Source organism: Nerophis ophidion, linkage group LG07 (assembly GCF_033978795.1).
Source record: "Nerophis ophidion isolate RoL-2023_Sa linkage group LG07, RoL_Noph_v1.0, whole genome shotgun sequence".
Taxonomy (NCBI): Eukaryota; Metazoa; Chordata; class Actinopteri; order Syngnathiformes; family Syngnathidae; genus Nerophis; species Nerophis ophidion.
This window is the reverse complement of record NC_084617.1, coordinates 54,054,113-54,077,923: the sequence shown is the minus strand read 5'-3', so window position 1 is coordinate 54,077,923 and position 23,811 is coordinate 54,054,113. Positions and strand designations below refer to the sequence as shown.

Below are 23,811 nucleotides of genomic sequence, written 5' to 3'. Positions count from 1 at the left end.
ATGAAGACGCACACTTTGAAAACCCATACTTTTCTATAAGTTTTGGCCTCTCATCCACACTCAAACTAGGGATGTTTGTGAACTGATATCAGCTGATACCAAAACCGATTACATATATTAAGTGTAATGTTTTTTATTTTATTTATGGTAAGTGCTATTGACAGTTCAAAAATGTCAATACATACTTTAAAATAGTTCCTTATTCTCTGTCATTAAAGACCTACTGAAACCCACTACTGCCGACCACGCAGTCTGATAGTTTATATATCAATGATGAAACATTAACATTGCAACACATGCCAATACGGCCGGTTCAGTATACTAAATTACAATTTCAAATTTCCGTGGAGTTTCTTGTTGAAAACGTCGCGGAATTATGACGCGTGCACGTGACGTCGCGGGTTGGAGGGGACATATTATCGCAGCACCACTTGCGGCTAAAAGTCGTCTCTTTTCATTGCGCAATTACACAGTATTCTGGACATCTGTGTTGCTGAATCTTTTGCAATTTGTTCAATTAATAATGGAGAAGTCAAAGTAGAAAGATGGAGGTGGGAAGCTTTAGCCTTTAGCCACACAAACACACGGTGTTTCCTTGTTTAAAATTCCCGGAGGTGAAGCTTTACTATGGATCAGAGCGGTCAAGCAAACATGGTTCCCGACCACTTGTCAACCGGCAGGTCTTGGTGAGAAAATTGTGGTAAAAAGTCGCCTCTTACCGGAGATCTGCGGAGCTTGCGCTGTCCATGCAGCTGCCGTGACTTCCCTCAGACAGTGGCGTCAACACACCCGTGGACACACCCCTCCGACTATCAGGTACTCTTTAACTCACTAAAACACTAGCAACACAATAGAAAGATATGGGATTTTCCAGAATTATCCTAGTAAATGTGTCTAAAAACATCTGAATCGCTCCCAATGCAATCGCCTTTTGTTTTTTCACTTGATTATATGTAAAAAAAAAAATTCCTAGTCCTTCGCTATCAATATCCTCGGCCACAAATCTTTCATCCTCGCTCAAATTAATGGGGATATTGTCGTTTTCTCGGTCCGAATAGCTCTTGCTGGTGGAGCCCTCACACCAGTGACGTCATCGTCTGCTACTTCCGGTAAAGGTAAGGCTTTTTTATTAGCGACCAAAACTTGCGAACTTTATCGTTGATGTTCTATACTAAATCTTTTCAGCAAAAATATGGCAATATCGCGAAAATGATCAAGTATGACACATAGAATGGACCAGCTATCCCCGTTTAAATAAGAAAATCTCATTTCAGTAGGCCTTTAAATATATTTGTTCAGGCAAAACAAAGTCAATAGTGAACAATACAGTAAGTAAATCAACAACATATTTTATAACCCTTTGTTCGTTGCCCCCAATTGTCCAGGATATTATTTCTTGAGTTTGTAAACATGAATAGGAAAAAAATAAAAAAATTAAAAAATAAGATTTTGAGAAAATACAAATATCTACCTCATCACCCAACTATGTTTCACAAATGGAAACTACATTTGAAATCAACACTTATTTTTGTTCGGTCCGCCCTCTTACACGATGTGTACTGACCTTCTCTGCTGGCTTAACATAAACAAAACTTAATTTATTTTTAGTTTACTTTCCATAAATATATAAAAATATTTGTCATATTAGGCTCCAGTGTTGCTTGTTTTTAAGTTAAAGCTTTTATCCAATCAGAATTTAGAGAGCTTGTTGTCAGTGCTGGATGAATTCTGCTGAAGGCCTTCTGGATCAACATTAGCGTTGGCTGTGCAGCGTAAATGAACAGATGACATTCAGTTGATAGACAGTTGCAATAGCTAATCAGATCACGTATCGTTGACAGTAGCCCATCTCGGTAGCCTTATGTCAAACGTGACTGTGATTGGATACTCACTTGTCACTCCCAAATGGGTATCCAATCACCAGTTGTTATCGGCGAAAGCAGGAAGTGACACTGGATCCAGCAAATAAATCACTGGTACTTTTTTTAATCCCACAAAGAAGGAGAGCAAAATGTTGATTAGGTGGCAGATACATATTTGCAAGGCCATTTTCAATAAGAATATTTAAAGAGAAACTACAAATAGTGAGACAAGGTTCACAGACTCCGGCAGTGAAAGGGTTTGCCCGATGCGCCCAAAATTAGCCAGTTTTCTACGCTATTGAGGTGATTCAATGCACAGTAGTGCACAGGTATGTTTCTGTATATTATTTCTCCACTTTTTGAAGTCGGAGAAAGTATGACGTCAATGAAGGCCTAGTTGGGAAGTGCACGGCCCGCCGATGACTGACTGTAACATAGTTGTTATATCATATTCTTTGGCCCCTAATAATCTACTTCTTAATTTCCTTTTAATAGCTGCTTACTTTCTCCTGTAACGTGATTTCAGCTACACTTCTTATACTTTTGCGTATACTTACTTATTTGTTGGTGTCGTTTCAACTTAGCGGTCTGAAACATGTTGAACCTCGTCCACCAGTGACAATGATACTTGACAAAGATACTTAAAACACTAATAAAATCAGTTTACTTACAGTACAGGAGGTGATTATTATCAACTTTAGGGCTCGGTTCTACACTACTGCTAGCCGCTTGTCAGCCAGGGGACTAATAACAAATGCTGTGATCCAAAGGGGATCAGCCATTGTGATGGGCCTCAAAGGCATTATTCAGCAATGACAAAACTTTTTTTTTTTCCGCAAAAACTGGCAGATACCAATGGTGGCCGATGGATCGGCACATCCCTAACACAATTTTTTGTCCTTGAAACCTCTCACTTTTAAAAACGTGCCGGAGTACAACTTAAACATAGTTATGGCTTGTTCTCGTCTGATGAGGTCACAATTATGCCCCGTCATTGCCAAAGTACCATGGTAAAATACACAGAGAGGACATGTCGTATGTTTAAACCTGAACATACTGCTGCTTTAACTTGACACTGATTAAATAAGCCCATCAAACTGGGCTTTCAAGGACACTTCACTCTCCAATTCTGCTGCGACACTTATGCCTGTAATCGTTTAAAATTAAATCAGTTCATGTAAGTATAGGGGAAACAATTATGTTTTGTTTAGATATGACAGACACACCGATTGATTGTGAAACATATTGTAAAAGTATTTATTATAACCCATGCAAAATATTATACTCACAAATGAAAATGGTCTAAGACAACACCACAAATAAAGGAATAAATTATCAAAATGGACAGACATGTTCATCTGCTTAGTTAAAGGTGCCATATGTAATAATTGCATGTTTAGTCATCATTAAATGGACCGGATATGTCAAAAGGCATTAATAAATAATACCTTTATTACTGATAACAGTAGTTAAACTGGGATATGCTCATTTCAAAATTAGATTCACAGCCCCAAAATATTTTTGTTTTCATTTTGATGCTTCACCCTCCACCGTTTGACCAATAAGAAAGTCAGTGAGTGTGTCACATCCAGTTTGCCAGTTACGTACCGCCATTTCCGTCAAGCTACTGCCACTGATAAAGTTATTAAACATGTCAGACCTTAGTAAATCTAAAAGGCGTTGTTACAATTCTCACCTTATTCATGACAAAGCCAGGAACAAAACAAGAATTTGTATCGGGGATGCCTTTGAAAGATGGAGATGATTGAATGTGGAGAAGATTTTTTTCATCTGACGCCAAACTTTATAATTTCCTTCTTGATAGGTAAGTAAGGCATTACTTTGCCAACAAAGTAGGCCTATGTGATGTGTAATATATTATATATTAGGACTCGTTGAGAAGAGTGGATCGTGAGATCGACAGGCGGATCGGTACGGCGTCTTCAGTAATACGGACGCTGTATCCATCCGTTGTGGTGAAGAAAGAGCTGAGCCGGAAGGCAAATAAATAAATGATAAATGGGTTGTACTTGTATAGCGCTTTTCTACCTTCAAAGTACTAAAAGCGCTTTGACACTACTTCCAAATTTACCCATTCACACACAAATTCACACACTGATGGAGGGAGCTGCCATGCAAGGCGCCAACCAGCACCCATCAGGAGCAAGGGTGAAGTGTCTTGCTCACGACACAACGGACGTGACGAGGTTGGTACTAGGTGGGATTTGAACCAGGGACCCTTGGGTTGCGCAGGCCACTCTCCCACTGCGCCACGCCGTCCCTAAAGCTCTCCATTTACTGGTCGAGCTACGTTCCCATCCTCACCTATGGTCCTGAGCTTTGGGTTATGACCGAAAGGACAAGATCACAGGTACAAGCGGCCAAAATGAGTTTCCTCCGCCGGGTGGCAGGGCTCTACCTTAGAGATAGGGTGAGAAGCTCAAAGAAAAGCTGCTGCTCCTCCACATAGAGAGGAGCCAGATGAGGTGGTTTGGGCATCTGGTCAGGATGCTACCCGAACGCCTCCCTAGAGAGATGTTTCGGGCACATCCGACCAGTAGGAGGCCACGGGGAGGACCCAGGACACGTCGGGAAGACTATGTCTCCCAGCTGGCCTGGGAATGCCTCGGGATTCCCCGAGAAGAGCTGGACGAAGTGGCTGGGGAGAGGGAAGTCTAGGCTTCCCTGCTTAGGCTGCTGCCCCCGCGACCTGACCCGGATAAGTGGAAGAACAGATGGATGGATGGATGATTTCCATTTGAAGTTCCTTGGAGTAGCACCCGGATTTGGCTGCGTATCTGGCAACCTCAGTCATGGAGAGTGGAAGGGACAACATAATTTTGACCCTGAAAAACAGTATAATTTCTGGCCACATTCCTATATCTGGCACCTTTAAATGGACAGTAAAAAAATATAATTAAAGTTTTTAACTTTTCTCTTTAAAATGGGCCCCTCTTTATTATTTTGTATCATAGTATTTTATATAGTAGTATTTATTGTACTTGTTTTTGTTTTTAATTAAAAAATACAATTCTGCTGCAACACTTTGGTCAGCACCGATTTTAGATGAGATTCCATTTAGACACCCAACTGATGGGTGTCTAACCCTTCTGTAACAACAGAATATGCATGTATCTACTCAACGAGTGTTATTGACTGTTGGTTTCATTTTGGCAAAAGGAGGTGCGGGTGCTTTACTTTCAATATGTTTCCTGTGCTGATTTGAAAGATAATGTACACGTCACTGCACATGTAATATATCACTATAGTGATGATTAAATGTGTTATGATTCCACGAGAGCTGGTTTCATTTTGGGCACTTAAAAAACATGACTGATGTTACCTGGGGTGTGTGAAAGTCTGGACTGATTTTAACCATAATGTACATGTCAATGTATGCATAGTATATCACAATAACAGAGGCATAAAGTCACCAAGTCAGCTATAGCTGCTTTTTTTCTCAGCATCCAATTGGACAAAATGTGTGTTTGCGTGTGGATAGAGACTTTTTTGAAACTTCACTCGTGTGAAATGAGGTAATTTTAATGTTATTTAAAGCGTTCATGTGGACATGGATTTAAACATCATAAAATGTTTTTGTTCAGTTATCAGTCAAGGAAATACATGATTGATGTTTTTTCCACTTTTGCCTTGCGTGAAAAGGTCTCTTTGTGCACTGTCGCAGTAGCGCACACATCAGGTCTTGTGACTCTCCAATGGATTCCATTTGCACACCCATGACCACAGTTGAGAGTCAATGCCGGTTTAAAATTCCTAAAACAGTGTCCTTTACAGAGAGGGGAGAATGCGCTTGGACACCAGGCCCTCCAATACTCGTTTCCCAGCAGTCAAAGCCGCGGTCTTTCAAGTCCTGAATTGTACTCTGGACTACAACGGACTCCGTTTCTAAAAAGAAAAGCAAGATATGACTGTAGATAGAGGGGGAATAAATATTACGATAGAGGTAGAAACAATAAAGAGGAACTGTTGGTTGCTATATTGTGTTTCAGGGACAAGAAGAGAGTCTCTGCTTTGATTTATTACTGGATCATAACAAGTGTCTGGTGTTGACCTGATTACTTACCTGGTCTAAGAAGAGTGATGCCACAGCCGCCTCCGCCTGCTCCGGTTAGCTTGCTGTGGAGACCTCTGGCCAGCGTGACCTGACACAGGGTGTCCAGGGTCGGGTGTCCCACCCCCATCACGTTCAGATGGTGCTGGTTGATGTCAATGAGTTCCTGCAAGTGCAATAGCAAACATGTCAAAGTTAAGCCGTCTGTTGGGGTGGTAGTGAACATCTGTTTCATTAAATGATATTTACTTTTTAATGCTCTTGTGGTGGAACCTCTAAATTTCAATGACCCATTAACAACCAAAGCTTCGGAGTTGAAACCACAATAATGCGTGTCATTCCACAAATAAATGTGCGTACACTCAAGAGATGGTTAAGTTAATTGACCCTATGGAGCCTCGGAGTGATTGGTTAGCTGCTATAACGTTTATATATATCACCTGAAAACACATCAATTGATTTGTTTTTAATTAGCCCCTTAACTCACCCAGCATGCAGCTATCCATCCATCCATTTTCTACCGCTTGTTCCTTTTGGAGTCGCAGGGGGCGCTGGAGCCTATCCCAGCCGCACACGGGCGGAAGGCGGGGTACACCCTGGACAAGTCGCCATCTCATCACAGGGCCAACACTGATAGACAGACAAAATTCACACTCACATTCACACACGAGGGCCACTTTAGTGATGCCAATCGACAGATCCCCGTGTGCATGTCTTTGGAGGTGGGAGGAAGCCGGAGTATCGGGTGGGAACCCATGCAGTCACGAGTAGAACATGCAAACTCCACACAGAAAGACCCTGAGCTCAGCGATCAAACCCTGGACCTTACTGGGAGGCAAACATACTAACCCGTTTCATCATGGTGCCCATGCGTGCATGCAGCTACACAATTATAAAATGATGTTGCTAGTAAATACACAATATGTCCAAAGTTTTTCTGACACACCATGCAAAAATGTTGACACACACACGCATAAGACAAAGGGTTCTGTATCAATCGTGTATCTTTGCAGGGCATGCACGTACCGATCTCACAGCCGTGTGTATCTGTGTCAGTTTGCACATAGTTTTCAGACGTGTAAAATAAAACGCAAAAAGTGTTGATAAATCATATTGCATGGGTTAATAAAAAAATTGCATCTTCTCCCGGTTTTGTGGGTGTTTTGCTTATAAGCAAATATTTTGCATATTAATGAAGACAGACACACAAAATGGATTGCGCGCCTTATTCTGCTCACTTAACAGACACAATCCACTTAACACATGTTTAGTGGATCAGCTTTGCGTGTGCTAACAAGTTTGCACGTGTTTTAGTACACACAAACTTTAGTAAATCAGGCACAATCTATCAAAGCAGTCCGCTGCATCCTGACATGTTTCTGTATGTAGCCCTGGCTGGAAATTGTAGGGACACCCCTGGTTTAAATAAAGCAGCATCTTGTACTCTAATGTTTATAAATGTGTATTCATACCTCCAAAACGTTGTAGTGCTCCCCTGTGATTGGCTCACTCGTCATTTCTAAAAGGACTTTCTCACAAGTGCAGGAAATGGCATCAACCGAGTCAAGCACAGGGTTCAAAATCATGGGAAACTATGAGAAAGGAGAGGAAAGATGCAGGTTATAATTAGCATTTACTTTAACAAGAAAGCGGTACCTCAACTTAAGAGGGCCCCAACTTAAGAGTGTTTTAAGGTAAGAGCTCTCTCTTGTCTAATTGTTATGTTTTAAAGGAGAACTGCACTTGTTTAGGACTTTTGCCTATCTATCGTTCAAAATCATTATGAAAGACATAACGGATACATTTTTTGAATGCATTCTAACAAAAACAAAAAAATAAAATGTCAGCTTACAGGGGAGCCAATATGTGGTCCTATTTCGCCCATAAAACCCAATAAAAAAACTTCCAAAATATTTAAATTTCGTGACTTGAGTATTAATCAAGTATTAATGATATTGTTGTTATAAACTCCAACACAGACAAACTATTTATAGCGGCGCCGTGAGCACTAGCATTTGTGCCTGTTTACATCATCGAGTGGTCAACTGTTATTCCAGATCATAAATTACAACTCTCACCTGGATAGTAGAAGGAGGAAGATGTAATCTGACAAGTTTATACACTTTAACAGCCAATTTAGACTCAGGAATGGCGAGAACGACACAAAAAGACGCTTGGTCCAACCTCCCTTTTCTTTGTGAGGATTATAAATCATTCTTCATCTAAACGGGACTATAACAAGATTCTATCAGTCAGCATCCTAATGACAGTAGACATTGTACAGTTAGCATATAGTTAAAGATGGACATAACCGTTTTCTGACCATGGGAAGTACAAATGTTAGATGTAAATATAAATGGAATACAATGATTTGCAAATCATTTTCAACCCATATGCAGTTGAATATGCTACAAAGACAACATATTTGATGTTCAAACAGATAAACATTTTTTTTTTGCAAATATTCATTACTTTTAGAATTTGATGCCAGCAACACGTGACAAAGAAGTTGGGAAAAGTGGCATTAAATACTGATAAAGTTGAGGAATGCTCATCAACTACTTGTAAAGAACATCCCACAGGTGTGCAGGCTAATTGGGAACAAGTGGGTGCCATGATTGGGTATAAAAGCAGCTTCCATGAAATGCTAAGTAATTCACAAACAAGGATGGGGCGATGGTCCCCACTTTTTAAGCAAATTCTCGAACCGTTTTAGAACAACATTTCTCAACGAGCTATTGCAAGGAATTTAGGGACTTTACCATCTACGGTCCGTAAAATTATCAAAAGGTTCAGAGAATCTGGAGAAATCACTGCACGTAAGCGATATTACGGACCTTTGATCCCTCAGACGGTACTGCATCAAAAACCGACATCAGCGTGTAAAGGATTTCACCACATGGGCTCAGGAACACTTCAGAAAACCACTGTCAGTAACTACAGTTGGTCGCTCCATTTGTAAATGTAAGTTAAAACTCTACTATGCAAAGCGAATGCCATTTATTAACAACAACGAGGAACGCTGCCAGCTTTGCTGGGCCCAAGCTCATCTAAGATGGACTGATGCAAAGTGGAAAAGTGTTCTGTGGTCTGACGAGTCCACATATCAAATTATATTTGGAAACTGTGGATGTGGTGTCCTCCGGAACAAAGAAGAAAATAACCATCCAGATTGTTATAGGCGCAAAGTTCAAAAGCCAGCATCTGTGATGGTATGGGGGTGTATTAGTGCCCAATGCATGGGTAACTTACACATCTGTGAAGGCACCATTAATGCTCAATGGTCCATACAGGTTTTGGAGCAACATATGTTGTCATCCAAGCAACGTTTTCATGGACGCCCCTACTTATTTCAGCAAAACAATGCCAAGCCACGTGTTACAACAGCGTGGCCTCGTAGTAAAAGAGTGCGGGTACTTTCCTGGCCTGCCTGCAGTCCAGACATGTCTCCCATCGAAAATGTGTGGCGCATTATTAAACAAATTAAACTGTACATCAAGCAAGAATGGTAAAGAATTCCACTTTCAAAGCTTCAACAATTAGTTTCCTCAGTTCCCAAACATTTATTGAGTGTTGTTAAAAGAAAAGGTGATGTAACACAGTGGTGAACATGCCCTTTCCCCACTACTTTGGCACGTGTTGCAGCCATGAAATTCTAAGTTAATTATTATTTGCAACAAAAAAAAAAGTTTATGAGTTTTAACTGTTAGGATGTCTCATGGCTGCAGTTGTGTGTCCCCGAGTATGCAAGAATCCAGGAGAGTTGAGTGAAGGTAAGAGGAATTTAATACACATACGAAAATAACAAAAACAAACAAAGCAGTCGTGCAGATAAACATTCTCAACATAATATTATCATCGAGCACTGAAGAGTGCTCGAGTGAAACATAAATAGACACTAGTGTGATTGACAGCAGGTGTGAACCGCTGCCAATCAACGAAAAGAGAAAAACAGTGCTCCGTGAATAAAAACAGGAAATACAACAAAATAAGAGCACCGAACAGGAAGTAAATACAAAAACACGAAAAACTAACAGAAATGAAGTGACACATCGTCACAGGACCTCCCCCTCAAGGAACAGATACCAGATGTTCCCTGGGAAAGAAAAAAAAAATGGAAAAAAGTCCAAAATGTAAGGGAGGGTGGAGGGAGGACTTGGTGGAGGGTCGCCAAACCTCGTGTCCCCGCAGCCAGCGAGGGAAAGTCAGGTGGCGGCGGCGCGTAGAGCGCCGCTGGAACTGGCGAGGCGGGCGGCCAGGGAACGGCCAAATCACTGGCCGAAAAAGAGGAGAGTGCGCAGGGCACGGCCACATCCACGGCCGACGTAGAGGCGGGCGCGCTGAAGCAGGCCGGGAAGCAGAAGACGTAACCGGCGGCGTGGAAACCAGCGGCGTGGAAACCGCAGGCGTCACCGGTGGCGTAAAAACTGCTGGCTTCATCTGCGGCGTGAAAACGGCAGATGAAGACGCCGAGCGAGGAGAAGCAAATGCCGGCCGAGGAGCAGCATATACCGGCGTTGGAGTAGGCGGCAACGATGACAACAATGATGATGGCGTGGATGATGACAGCGGCGTGTGCTCGGCTGCACCGCCGCGAGTAGTGGCAGGCGTCATCGGTGGCGTGAAAGCGGCGGATGTCATCGGCGGCGTGAAAGCGGCGGATGTCATCGGCGGCGTGAAAGCGGCGGATGTCATCGGCGGCGTGAAAGTGGCGGATGTCATCGGCGACGTGAAAGCGGCAGATGATGACGCCGGGCGAGGAGCAGCAAATGCCGGCCGAGGAGTAGCGGATGCCGGCGGTGACGAAGCCCGGCGTGGTGCTGCTCTTGGCGGCGTTGGAGCCGTGCGTAGTGCCGGCGTTGGAGGCAGGCGTGGTGCTGCTGATGTCAGCGTTGCAGCTGTGCGTAGTGCCGGCGTTGGAGCTCGGCGTGGAGCCGGCGTTGGGGCTAGGCGTGGAGCCGGCGTTGGGGCTAGGCGTGGAGCCGGCGTTGGGGCTAGGCGTGGAGCCGGCGTTGGGGCTGTGCGAAAGCCCGCCAGGCACGTAGATGTCTCCGTGGAAGGAGACGCTTGCGAAGATGACAGCGGTGTGTGCCTGGCTGCACCGCAGTGTATTGTGGGCCCCCCTCCACTAGGCGGCTGCCAGAAGCCGTCCACACTTGCGGGAAGACATGCCTGCTCGTCGGAGTCCCCCGGTGCGAAAACCAGGGACGGGCGGGAGGAGGCCAGGAAGAGGGACGAAGACACGTCCCGCGCCGAGTCCCAGCAGGAGGACAAAAGTGACCTCACTGTGGGCTCCACTGGAGCTCTCGGCGATCCAAAAAAGAGAGCGGGAGCTGGCAGAAAGAGCAGCCGGGGAGCAGCCGCTGGAAGCTGCGTAGGAGCAGGGAGAAGCAGCTCAGCAGACGACGGGAAGGATGGCGGCGGCGGACGTGCCGGTCGGAGAGCCGCAGTCGGCGACGGAGCCGCAGGAGCCGCGAGACGTGAAGGAGGAGGCGGGCGCGCCGGTCGGTGAGCCGTAGCCGGCAGCGTTGCCGATAGGAAGGATGGCGGCGAAGGACGCGCCGGTCGGTGAGCCGTAGCCGGTAGCGTTGCCGCGGGAGCCGCGAGGCATGCAGGAAGTGGCGGACGTGCTGGTCGGAGAGCCGTAGCCAGCCGTCGAGCCGATAGGAAAGATGGCGGCGGGGGACGTGCCGGTCGGAGAGCCGAAGCCGGTGGCGTTGCCGCGGGGAGAGGGTCCGCGTCTGTTGGCTGGGACCTCCAGGAATTGTGCGGACCAGAACGTCGGCTGAGGATTGCCGACAGGGATTCTCGCGAGGACACTTTCTTCAGGCTCGATGATACTGTTGGGATGTCGCATGGGTGCAGTTGTGTGTCCCCGAGTATGCAAGAATCCAGGAGAGTTGAGTGAAGGTAAGAGGAACTTAATACACATACGAAAATAACAAAAACAAACAAAAAGCAGTCGTGCAGATAAACATTCTCAACATAATATTATCATCGAGCACTGAGGAGTGCTCGAGTGAAACATAAATAGACACTAGTGTGATTGACAGCAGGTGTGAACCGCTGCCAATCAACGAAAAGAGAAAAACAGTGCTCCGTGAATAAAAACAGGAAATACAACAAAATAAGAGCACTGAACAGGAAGTAAATACAAAAACACGAAAAACTAACAGAAATGAAGTGACACATCGTCACATTAACATCACATATCTTGTCTTTGTAGTGCATTTAATTGAATATGGGTTGAAAAGGATTTGCAAATAATTGTATTCCGTTTATATTTACATCTAACACAATTTCCCAACTCATATGGAAACGGGGTTTGTAAAAAGTGAGTGTGAGGGACAATGTGGAGAAGAAGTGGCTGATAGTTATTGAATTAAAGAACAACATAATCAAAAACCTGACAGAGTGTATATGTCGCTAACTTGGGGAAGCGGTTAGTCACTCACTCACTGCTAGTCTGCACCAGGCTAAAGCAGAAAGAGTCGAATGCCAGGTACAAATGTTAAAATCAAATCTGCTGTAAACAATAGACATGTATCCATTCAAATATGGAGAAGCTGCTGGAAGAAGATACTGTTGAAGTTCCCTCTTCAAAGTAAATGCTGTAAGGTTTTATTGCATTACTTTATAAAACTATTGTAGTTGTTTGTAGCACATTTTATTGTATTGTTTTTACACAATATTTCTTATCTAAAACTTTACTTTTCTTTTTTAAAGCCTTGGTACATGTTTAAATTGTGCTGTTTTATGGGGCAAGCATTTATTAAATTGATTTCAATTGATTTTAATGGGAGACGTCGATTTAAGATACAAGTGTTTTGAGTTCAGAGCTCCGTCACAGAAACAATTAAGCTCATAAGTTGAGGTTCCACTGTAAAAGCTTTTTTTTCAAATATATTATGATGGATAGATACGTTGTATATAAAACTAATAAAAACAGCAGGTTAGACTTTTACAGACGGATCACAAGGTGCAGGCATAAGTGTGCCCACCTGCTGCTGTCGTCAAGGCAACAACACACAGGGGTGCTGGCGAAGAGTTTAATTTCAATATTTTATAACGGCACTCAACGTCAGGCTCTGGAGTGTGTGCCATACAAATGCAATGCCTATTATATTAATTAAAACATCAGCAGGTAAGACATGGGGGAAGAAAAAACATTTAGTACCTTGTTAATTTTTTCCTTCACCCTGGCGACAAGTACCTTAGTGCTACGCGGCACTTTGGTATTAGTGAGAAGGATTCGCAATAAGGGCACCCTGGAAGAAAGGCAAAACACATCAGAAGCTTAAACTAAATTTGTTCTTCATGCAACCTGCTGATTCGAGAATTTAATCCCATCAACATTTATTTCCGCGACAAAAATATGTACTGTGATTTTATGAACCCACTCTGGGGAGCTTAATCAGTGTCGCTACCTGCTCAGTGGTATGATCCTTCCGGCCAAGAACCTCAGCATGCCACCTGCACAGAAAGAAATCTAAGTCATTAAAAAGATAATCATCTGATGATAATGAACAGCGATGGTGCACGAAATACTCCAGTGATTCCATTAAAGAGTGTCCATGGAGACAAAAGAAGTGTAACACAATAAGCAATATTTTCCATATGCCGGGCCTCACCCCACGTCCCTACAGCGTTGTCGACTCCAGAAGGATTACCGTGGATGATCATCTCGCCTTGAAAGGCCCAGCTGTTGATTAGCTCCAGGTCCTCCTGCCACCACCTGCAATTAATGACATCAAAGCCTAATAAAATCAAATAATAAATTGTCAAGGCTGTATTAAGACCAACAAATAGGAAAATAATAAAAATAGCCCAAAAATATTGTTGAAATTTACAAGGCGGGATACTTCTTTTGAATTACCTGTATTTAACTTTAGTAAATGATGGAAATATATTTGATGTTTGGTGCAACCGGACCGGATCAGGAGGGGATAGAAAGAAAAAAAAAAAAGCAGACAGAGGAGGGAATTATGTGTGCATGACATAGCGACAACAACAAAAACACAACATAAAATTCAGTGTCTACAAATATGGTATCAGTACTCACAACAACAAATTAATGTTATAAACAGTAAAAATACATCACCGATATCAATACAACACTATAATTATATTATCATTATATTATCAATAGTAATAACATTATGAACAAATAGTAATAGTATTTCCATTTATGAGAATCATTACTATCACCTCAAATGAAGCAATGACAACAACAGCAGGATCTTAGATGAATTAGTTAAACATTTGAGAAAGAGGGGGGAAAAAGAATAAAAATATATAGGTAGGTGAATTTCCCCGAAGTAGGGATGCCTTTTATTTTATGATTTTTAAAAGCCCTCTGCACAACTTTCACATTGAGGCTGCAACGATTAATCTATTGAACTGATTAAATCAATTAGAAAAAAGCTCCAATTTATATTTGGTTGCTTCGATTAATCGTTTGAGTGTTACTAATAAAGACTGATAAAATCCGGACCCCATGGAGTGCCCAAAACTTAAAATACGTGAAAATAGTTTTCCGCAATGCTGCTGAAATAGAGCGCAGGTGAGAGCAGTGATCTGTGTGGCAGCAAAACAAATATTTTTTCTCTTTATTTAATAATACTAATGCACGCGTGTCAAAAGCAGAATTTCAAGTCTGATTATGTGCATTTATTAAACAAGTTTGTTATTCAAATTACTTTCTTTTTGTAAAACACGCTAGTCTATAAAGTGTGTTGTATCTGATTACACGATTTATAGAACAAAATAAACGATAGATTACTCGATTACTAAAATATTGGATAGTTGCAGCCCTATGTCACACACACTAAGATTTCCTATGCTCTTAAACCACTTTAAAACCTATGTAATTCTAACATGAAAACTTAAAATGGATACTCAAATCTAAATGTACTCAATGGTACTTTAAATTCTGCGATAAACAGACCGCTGTAAGTTAGCTGCGAGGTAACAGTACATTAATACATTCAATGTTACTCTAATATTATACAAGTAATAGGGGGTCCTGCTACATCCCTTAGTACAGGGGTGTCAAAATTTGTTTTCATTGAGGGTCACATCGCAGCTACGGCTGCCCTCGGAGGGCCACTTGTATATGTAATAGAAATGTATAATATTTCACCTCATGATATTATTGCACAATTATTTATGCATTTGATTGTTATATTTTTTAATGTAAAAATCATCTGTAGCTTTTACAGTACAAAAATTGGCAGCTCAGTAGACAGAATTTTACCGTTAAATGTATGGTGATTTTTTTACAGCATATTACTGTACATGGAAAAAGACTACAATTCTTTTTTACGGTAAAATTCTAGCAATTGAGGTACCAGTTTTCTACCGTTAAATGTACTATGTTTTTACAATGTATTACTGTAAATTGATAAATTGTATGACTGTTTTTTTTTTACATTAAACAAAATGACAACTCAACCACCAGAATTTGCCATAAAAAGACACCAGCAATATTTTTCTGTTTACAGTAATGTGCTGTAAAAGCTACCGTTAATTTTGCAGTAACCAGAATTATACCGTAAAATCAATTGTCATTTTTACAGTGTACAATCCAATGGATAATTTGCTTTGAAACCAAAAGTCAAGCAGATAGCCAGTCAATGATTCTCATACTCTGTTACGTGTCGCACTCGTGGTCTACGGGCTCCATCGAGTGGTGCGCCAAAGAATCACTTATTTAAAGTGCAGTGTTTTATTTTCCTATATTCAAACTGTGTAATGTAACAGTGGACACAAATATTTCATATACGGTACTGCTAAGTAAACATCTGCCTTGTTTTTAATGAATACATAGGCCTAATAAACTACTGCATTTTAATGTGGGTCATTACGATGGTACTTGAAGAGACATTTTTTTCTGAGAAGGTAGTTGGTAAAAACATTTTGAGAACCACTGATGTAAGTATTTATTTTTATTTTAACAAAAATGTTTGGAATGAATGACAAACAATATGGTAAAATGTAAATGGGTTATGTTTGTATAGTGCCTTTCTACCTTCAAGGTACTCAAAGCGCTTTGACACCATTTCCACATTCACTTACACATTCAAACACTGATGGTGACCCTAACCACGACCCATTAGGAGCAAGGGTGAAGTGTCTTGCTCAAGGAGACAATGGACGTGACTAGGATGGCGGAAGCTGGGGATTGAACCAGGAACCCTCAAGTTGCTGGCACGGCCACTCTGACACCCAAGCCCCACCAGTATTTGTTGCATTATTAGATAGTGTGAAAGTTTAAAGTATATGCAATTGCATGCATTACATACTTTATTGACACTTTGTGGGTTTAAAATCAGGGGATGTTGTTGTAAGTTTTGTGAAGCCCTTTGAGACACTTGTGATTAAGGGCTATCTATATAAATACATGTTGATCGATTTATGTTATTTCTAGGCTGATGTGGCGGGCCAAATTTGGCCCCGGGCCTCGGGTTTGATAGCAGAGCCTTAGAAGATCAAGTTTATTCAATTTGTATATGGCGCCCAGGTTAAGGACAGCTTTTGTCTTTTGTCTCTATATGGTCGCGATTTTACAATTCTCCTTTGACCCGTTTATCAGAGAGTGCATTAACTATATTACATGGCAAATACTTTATGGACAGACCACTGTGAATAATGCACCGTACCTGGCAGTGTGGTCTAACAATTTGAGAGGACAGGGAATGGCTCCACTTGCGCAAAGCAGTGCTGCTGCTAAACACACAGAGTAGGCAGCACTCGAGCCCAGTCCTGCACCAGTGGGCAGCTCTGACCACACAGACACCGTCAAGCTTGGCAGCTCACTAACGTAGGAGGAAAAGAACAAAACTTCTGTAAACAATATTGTCTTTTACACTACATTTCTACATACAATGAACTGTATAGCATGCATTTGAGAGAATTATATTGACCAGTGCTACTCGATATTCATCGCGAAGGAAAGCTGCTTTTAAATGGGTAGGAGAAAAGTAATTGTGCAGCTTTTGTCTCGTGCCTGTTGAAGGCACATGAATGCAGGTGGGAGGTTCACAACTAATGAGGCAAACCTTGGCTTTTTTGGGCTGTTTAAAAATCATGCAACATGGAGTTTTACCAACACTTGGGAACATTGAAATCCATGAAAAAGACACTCTAAATTTAAAAAGGCCGTATGCATCCAGGCGGTGTTAGTGAAGTGAAGTTAATTATATTTATAAAGCGCTTTTTCTCTAGAGACAAACTACTTTACATAGTGAAAGCCATTATCCACATATTTTAAGCCACATTTAAACCCAATTGGGTGGCACTGGGTGAAAGGTGGGTAAAGTGTCTTGCCGAAGGACACAACCACAGTGACTAAGATGGCGTAGGCTGGAATTGAACCTGGAACCCTAAAGTTGCTGCCACGGTCCACTCTACCATCTGAGCCAGGGCGCCCCACAAGCTTGATGTGTCGTCATAGTGATGAAGGATGTATATGCATGCTACAACAGCGTCTTCCTGGCTGGATGTTAATAGTATTGCGTAGATGAAACTTTGTTTCACCATTTAGTAGCAACTCTGATGTTATTTGTGTCGTAAAGAAGTTCTGTTAAGTAAAAATATTTGTGACGCCGAGATGCATCAGGAAGTCAAAAAGCTGTTTGTGTCTGATGCGTGTGTGTGTGTGCAAGTTGGAGTAACATTGGACAGTTTGACACAAAGTGTCAAAAAATTCAATCGAATAAATTGATTAAAATTCATAAACGTTCTGTTTTTCTGCTTACTCCATTCTTGTTGATCATATGTCTTCAATAAAGCGATTTTTGACCAGTCTTCCTCCTTTTTAGCCTATTTTTATCATTTAAACACAGGTACCGATAGGTAATAAAAGTTGGTTTTGCATAATATCCAAATTGCACAATTCTTGCTATAATTAAACTACTTTTTAGGTTTCAGAAAAAAAGTGCCAGTTTGGAAACTTTGTGGGCTGAGGTTTCATTTGACCGTGCTTACCTTGGTCTAAACAGGGAGAGGTAGATGTAAAGAAACGCCAAAGTAGCCATGCTGCCAGTATCTAAGTTTCCGTTTGTTGCGCCAACAAACTCACGCAGCCTTTTTACAAGTTCAGCATCGAGACGTTTCACCTCATCCTGCTGCCTGCCTGTTGAAATAATAATAGAATGACTGCACTGAAAAAAACATAACAGTGTTTACAAAAGAGACAGTAGTATAAATAATGCAGTTAAAGGGAACTGCATTTTCTTGGAATTTTGCCTATGTATTTTTTTCTTTTTTAGGATTTTAAAGATTGAAAGAACTCTCGCAAGTCGCAGCCAACATTGCAGATAATGGTCGTTGCTTATGTTGCCTTCAACGTCTTTTAAAACAACTTCAGAAACCTACATCAACTTTTATATACACGCTTTAAGTATATATATATATATATATATATATATATATATATATATATATATAATATAGTAAGAGACACTTTCATAACAATATGTAACATGTACAATATTTACCGTATATTGGTAATTTTTAAGCATGGCAGGAACTTCCTTCCTGAGCACATTGATGTAATTGCTCATAGTAACGCACTTCCTACTTCCGTCAACAAACGAGCTTGTTTTCTAACCATGACAAACTTTGTAAAAGATGACAAATGAAGATACACAACCTTATCGTTTTGAACCTGAATATACGAAGAATGTACTGGTTAAAAAACCTAAGCGAGCACAAAGACAGAGTGAAACTTTGGAGAGCCAGTGGCTGAGATATTTAGACCGACATGACTTGGTTGTGTAAATGTGGAACTTGGGAGCCAAACTATACCAACAGAAATGGAGTGCTTCTGCTGCACTAAGTGGCACACAATGTTATTAGAGATTAAAAAGCTTCTTGTATGTGGCGAGAATGACACTGCTTAAAAACAGTGTATCACAACGAAAGACAAAATGTTGGCACTAACAAATCCTGCAGTGGAAGAAACTTTTCTCCATCCACCCAAAATCTACTGGAAACATCCCCAGCAAGCTGTCCATCGAGTAAGTCACTATAATATTGATCATGAAACATGCTTGTTAGTACAACTCATACACTGTTGAGTGAGCTACACTATGCACAAACAAAACATAGAATTTGGGGTAATAATTTACAGATAATGTAATATGATTGTTTATGTTTTTCAGTCAGAATGATTGGTGTCCTTTGCATTGAGTTGTGCATTAAAAACTCAAAAGCTACTCAGATGCCAACTCGGAAGCTAGCTTAACCTTGCAAAAGCCGTAGCAGTGTGAGGCTGAGTGTTACTATGCTAGAAACAGTTCCTCAGCGGTCGCTTTTACAATAACAATGCCACTACAGCTCGGTTATTATTCAAGTTATGGAAGGCAAATTAAGTATTGTTGGCGGATTTTGGATGCATTTTTAGAGTGATTTACAGGCAGAATTGATTGTTCCCAATAGCAGAATTGCTAGCCACCTAGAAAGAGCACTCCATCCATCCATTTTCTACAGCTTGTCCCTTTCGAGGGGGGGCATGGGTGTACTGAAGCCTATCTCAGCTGCATTCGGGCAGAAGCAGGCGTACACCCTGGACAAGTCGCCACTTCATCGCAGGGCCAACACAGATAGACAAACAACATTCACAGTCACATTCACACACTAGCGCCAATTTAGTGTTGCAATCAACCTATCCCCAGGTGTATGTCTTTGGAAGTGGGAGGAAGCCGGAGTACTCGGAGGGAACCCACGCAGTCATGGGGAGAACATGCAAACTCCACAGAGAAAGAGCAGATGCAAAAAAAATAAAATCCAAATATTCATATGGGTTGTCTCTTATAATGATTGTAAACCATCCATCCATCCATTTCCTACCGCTTGTGCCTTTCGGGGTCGCGGGGGGTGCTGGAGCCTATTTCAGCTGCATTCGGGCGGAAGGCGGGGTACACCCTGGATAAGTTGCCACCTCATCGCAGGGCCAACACAAACAGACAACATTCACACACTAGGGCCAATTTAGTGTTGCCACTCAACCTATCCCCAGGTGCATGTCTTTGTGGTGGGAGATGAACTCAGAACCTTCGTTTTGGGATGCACAAGCACTAACCCCTTTTACACCGTGTTGCTGGGTTGTAAACGATAGTTCAAAACAAAAGTGCAGTACCCCTTTAAATGAAGCATTTAAGTCTCATCTTAAAACTCATTTGTATACTCTAGCCTTTAAATAGACCCCTTTTTTGGACCAGTTGATCTGCCGTTTCTTTTCTTTTATTTTTCTCCTGTGCCCCCCTCTCCCTTGTGGAGGGGTCGAGCAGGGGGGGACAGGTCCGGTGGCCATGGATGAAGTACTGGCTGTCCAGAGTCGGGACCCAGGATGGACCGCCCGTCCAGAGTCGGGACCCAGGATGGACCGCTCGCTTGTGTATCGGTTGGGGACATCTCTGCGCTGCTGATCCGCCTCCGCTTGGGATGGTTTCCTGCGGGCTCCAGTATGGACGGGATTCTCGCTACTATATTGGATCCACTTTGGACTGGACTGTCACCGTTATGTTAGATCCACTATGGATTGGACCCGCTCGACATCCATTGCTTTTGGTCCCCTTGGGGCGGGGGGCGGGGGGTTGTCCACATATGCGGTCCTCTCCAGCTGCGGGCAATGTCACTGTCACCGACATCCCATTGGCTCTGAGTTTTTCCTTGCCCTTATGCAGGGATGGGAATAAAGATTTACAAAATCAGCTGAAAATGTTTTAATTTCTAAAACACCGCTTTGCGGAAGGCCGCAGTGTGGCCGCACCCGAGTGTACACGGGTGGTCTGGGGGCATGCCCCCCCAGAAAAATTTTGAAATCCATGTTAGCTTAGGATGCATTTCCGGCTATTTTGAGTCAAAATCTAAAAATATTGTTCTCCTGACCAAAATTTCACATTTATTAGCAAATATTTTCATAAAAATGTATCATGTGATGAAATTTATGTAAACAAGTTTACATATGTATCAAATTCTTGCACACTTTTGGATTATAGGCCTACAAATGGATTAAATATAAACATTTTGAAATACATAAGATCGTGTATTGTACCTCTGAATGGACTCGTCTGTCGTTGATTGTTGTGAGAGGAGCCGAATCGGAGGTGGGGGGCTTCGATACTTGATTTGAGGCAGCATTTGTGACGATGTTTGACTTCAGCTTGAAGGCAGATCCCAGTGAAAAATTACTTCTCCGTAAACTCACTTTACTTAGATGCCTTGCCGATTTCGCGTGGTCAAAGAGTGCCACCTTTACCCGAGATCCACAGTTCACAATGTCCTTGCAATATAAGCACATCCGGGTTCATCGCACTTTGCAATGAAAAAGCTGATCAGTTCGTCTACTTCTACGATATTTTTGTTAATCTTCACTTTCAGTTTGGTAGATATATCGAGCCATGCCCAGTTCCACTTGTTTCTCGCGCCCTTATCGATATATTTAGCTAATGAAGCATTCCTATCTTGAATAAGCTTAACCATTGTCTGAAACTGTTTAGTCAATAAAGAAACGTGTTAATTGAGAGCTACTGCGTTTTCTTTCCAGATTAGTCGCCGATAAACACAACCAATATAAACAGAATATGAGTTCAGAAAGGCTCACAATAATTGAGGATCATCCATCCATCCATTTTCTACCGCTTATTCCCTTTTGGGGTCGCGGGGGGCGCTGGCTCCTATCTCAGCTACAATCGGGCGGAAGGCGGGGTACACCCTGGACAAGTCGCCACCTCATTGCAGGGCCAACACAATTAGACAGACAACACTCACACTCACATTCACACACTAGGGCCAATTTAGTGTTGCCAATCAACCTATCCCCAGGTGCATGTCTTTGGAAGTGGGAGGAAGCCGGAGTACCCGGAGGGAACCCACGCATTCACGGGGAGAACATGCAAACTCCACACAGAAAGATCCCGAGCCTGGATTTGAACCCAGGACTGCAGGACCTTCGTATTGTGAGGCAGACGCACTAACCCCTCTTCCACCGTGAAGCCCTAATCGAGGATCAGGGACTAGATATTGTCGGCAAACGACACGTGCAGACGTCTATAACGGGCAATGTCATTGGTGCAGACGCGTGCAGACGCCTATAACGGGCAATGTCATTGGTTGATGTCGTCAGCTCTCCCGTCCAAAGGCAAAACCTAGTAACTCACTTCTAGCTGATTTTGAGAGAACAAAGGAAAACCAATCTATCTTGATGCTGTCTTACAAAGATCTACAAAGTCATCAAACGTATAGATGTTTTCTTGCGCTTTCATTTTCTTGCCGATTGAGCCATGGATTGAATCTGCTCTCATGAACCTGTGCCCTTTCTCCAGATATTTTATCACAATCTCGGGTGGGCCCCATTCTGCGTTTGCACATTGGGCAAGAGCCGTGTACAGCGTCCAGTTTTTATTTTGACCTCCACAGTTATCTGCCCAAAAGAGTATGCAAGGGGAAGAATCAAGAACAATACATTTAATGAAGGTGCTTGCAACGTCCTGGGCCAATCTTCCAAATATCCCCTCGTGCCATAATATCACATAATCAGGTTGACCGTCGGCCCCCATTTGTACAAATGTCTCATTAAAGACAATAAGGCGACTGACAAAGAAGCTACGATTGGTCCCTTGAGATACTAGGTTTTTCTGTTGTATCTACACGGTTATGTGGTAGTTGCTAGGTCCTGCCATGCGCGTAACAGCTTACTTACGGAACAAATTACAATATCGCATACACTAATGTAAAGCATATCACCTAGGAACTCCAAAATTAGTCTCACCTCAGTTTTGACCAAAATTGAGTTACTGGGTTTTGCCTTTGGACGGGAGAGCTGACAGAAGAGCTAGCCAATCTGGTGCCTTCACACATTGGCATTAAATTATATAAATGACCCTGGCGGTGCCAAAATCGGCGGAATTCCGCGGCCTGCTTATGTGGGCTCTACCGAGGATGTCGTTGTGGTTTGTGCAGCCCTTAGAGACACTTGTGATTTAGGGCTATATAAATAAACATTTATTGAATGATAATTTATTTTTAAATTTTGGAGCATTCCTTACCACATGAATGATGTGTGAGCCTCTTCAGCTCAGACACATCCCAGCAAAGGAAGGTGTCAATGTTGGGAAGGTTGATGCAAACTTTGCCAGTGGTGGTGGCTTTCAACTTCAAGTATGTTCTTAGATTTAAACTAACAGCAAGTGCAATCTGAAATGGATCAACAACAGCAAGTAAAATGTTAATGAAACCCAAGTATCCGACTGCAAAACTATTGATTGTCAGCTTTCAACAACAGTATATTGTGGTGTAGTCATTCACAAAATATAACGTTTAAAAGCTTTGTTGCTTTGCTTTGAGCGTGTGGCTTTTACCTTTCCGTGTACGACTGCGTGCTCTCCGTGGAGAATTGCCTTCCCCGGAGCAGATACGAGGCAGTCATTGACATTCATGTTTTTTTAAAACAAATACAAAAAGGGTCCAGAAAAAACACAGCCTGATAACTTTGGCTAACTTCAATCTTTCTCATTAACTAGCTTGGCCACAGGTAACGAATGTTAATCCATTTGAAGCCGAAATACTAAAATAGTTATAACGAACAGCTTTGAAGCACTCCTAGAGGCTCGACGAAAAAGTAAACTATGTAAGGTAAAATTGAAATAAAAGTATATGTCCACTGAGAGGTGGGACCGACGTGGGCTGCAATGACGCAAAGCGCTAGCATTGCTTTAAAAACACAGCTGACATACTGGAGGAGGGACCAAAATAGACCAGCCAATCAGGTACCGCTATTATTTTCTCGTACGTCTTCCAGCGAATCAGCAGTAGCGCTGCCTTTCAAGCATCTGGTGAGTTGACCAATCGCGTGATTAAAAATCCCCGCCC

General features: G+C 42.2%; 1 protein-coding gene across 3 annotated transcripts; it reads right to left on the bottom strand.

Annotated features, from left to right (window-relative positions):
- Nucleotides 1-5,384: 5,384 nt before the first annotated feature.
- On the bottom strand, nucleotides 5,385-23,693 carry mvk (mevalonate kinase). 3 transcript variants are annotated; one of them, XM_061906509.1, is made up of 10 exons: nucleotides 23,301-23,688; nucleotides 22,989-23,136; nucleotides 17,923-18,070; nucleotides 16,596-16,751; nucleotides 13,566-13,669; nucleotides 13,362-13,407; nucleotides 13,112-13,202; nucleotides 7,407-7,526; nucleotides 5,947-6,100; nucleotides 5,385-5,768 (listed from the first exon to the last, which is right to left on the bottom strand). In XM_061906509.1, the coding sequence occupies exons 1-10, from the start codon at nucleotides 23,376-23,378 to the stop codon at nucleotides 5,617-5,619; spliced, it is 1,197 nt and encodes a 398-aa protein (XP_061762493.1). In that variant the 5' UTR covers nucleotides 23,379-23,688; the 3' UTR covers nucleotides 5,385-5,616. The 3 variants fall into 3 exon arrangements, 2 of the variants coding, with proteins under 2 accessions (XP_061762493.1, XP_061762494.1); XR_009807533.1 differs by lacking the exon at nucleotides 5,385-5,768 and adding an exon at nucleotides 6,422-6,564 and having other exon boundaries at nucleotides 5,966-6,100; nucleotides 23,301-23,693; XM_061906510.1 differs by lacking the exon at nucleotides 7,407-7,526 and having other exon boundaries at nucleotides 23,301-23,690.
- Between the last annotated feature and the right edge of the window lie 118 nt (nucleotides 23,694-23,811).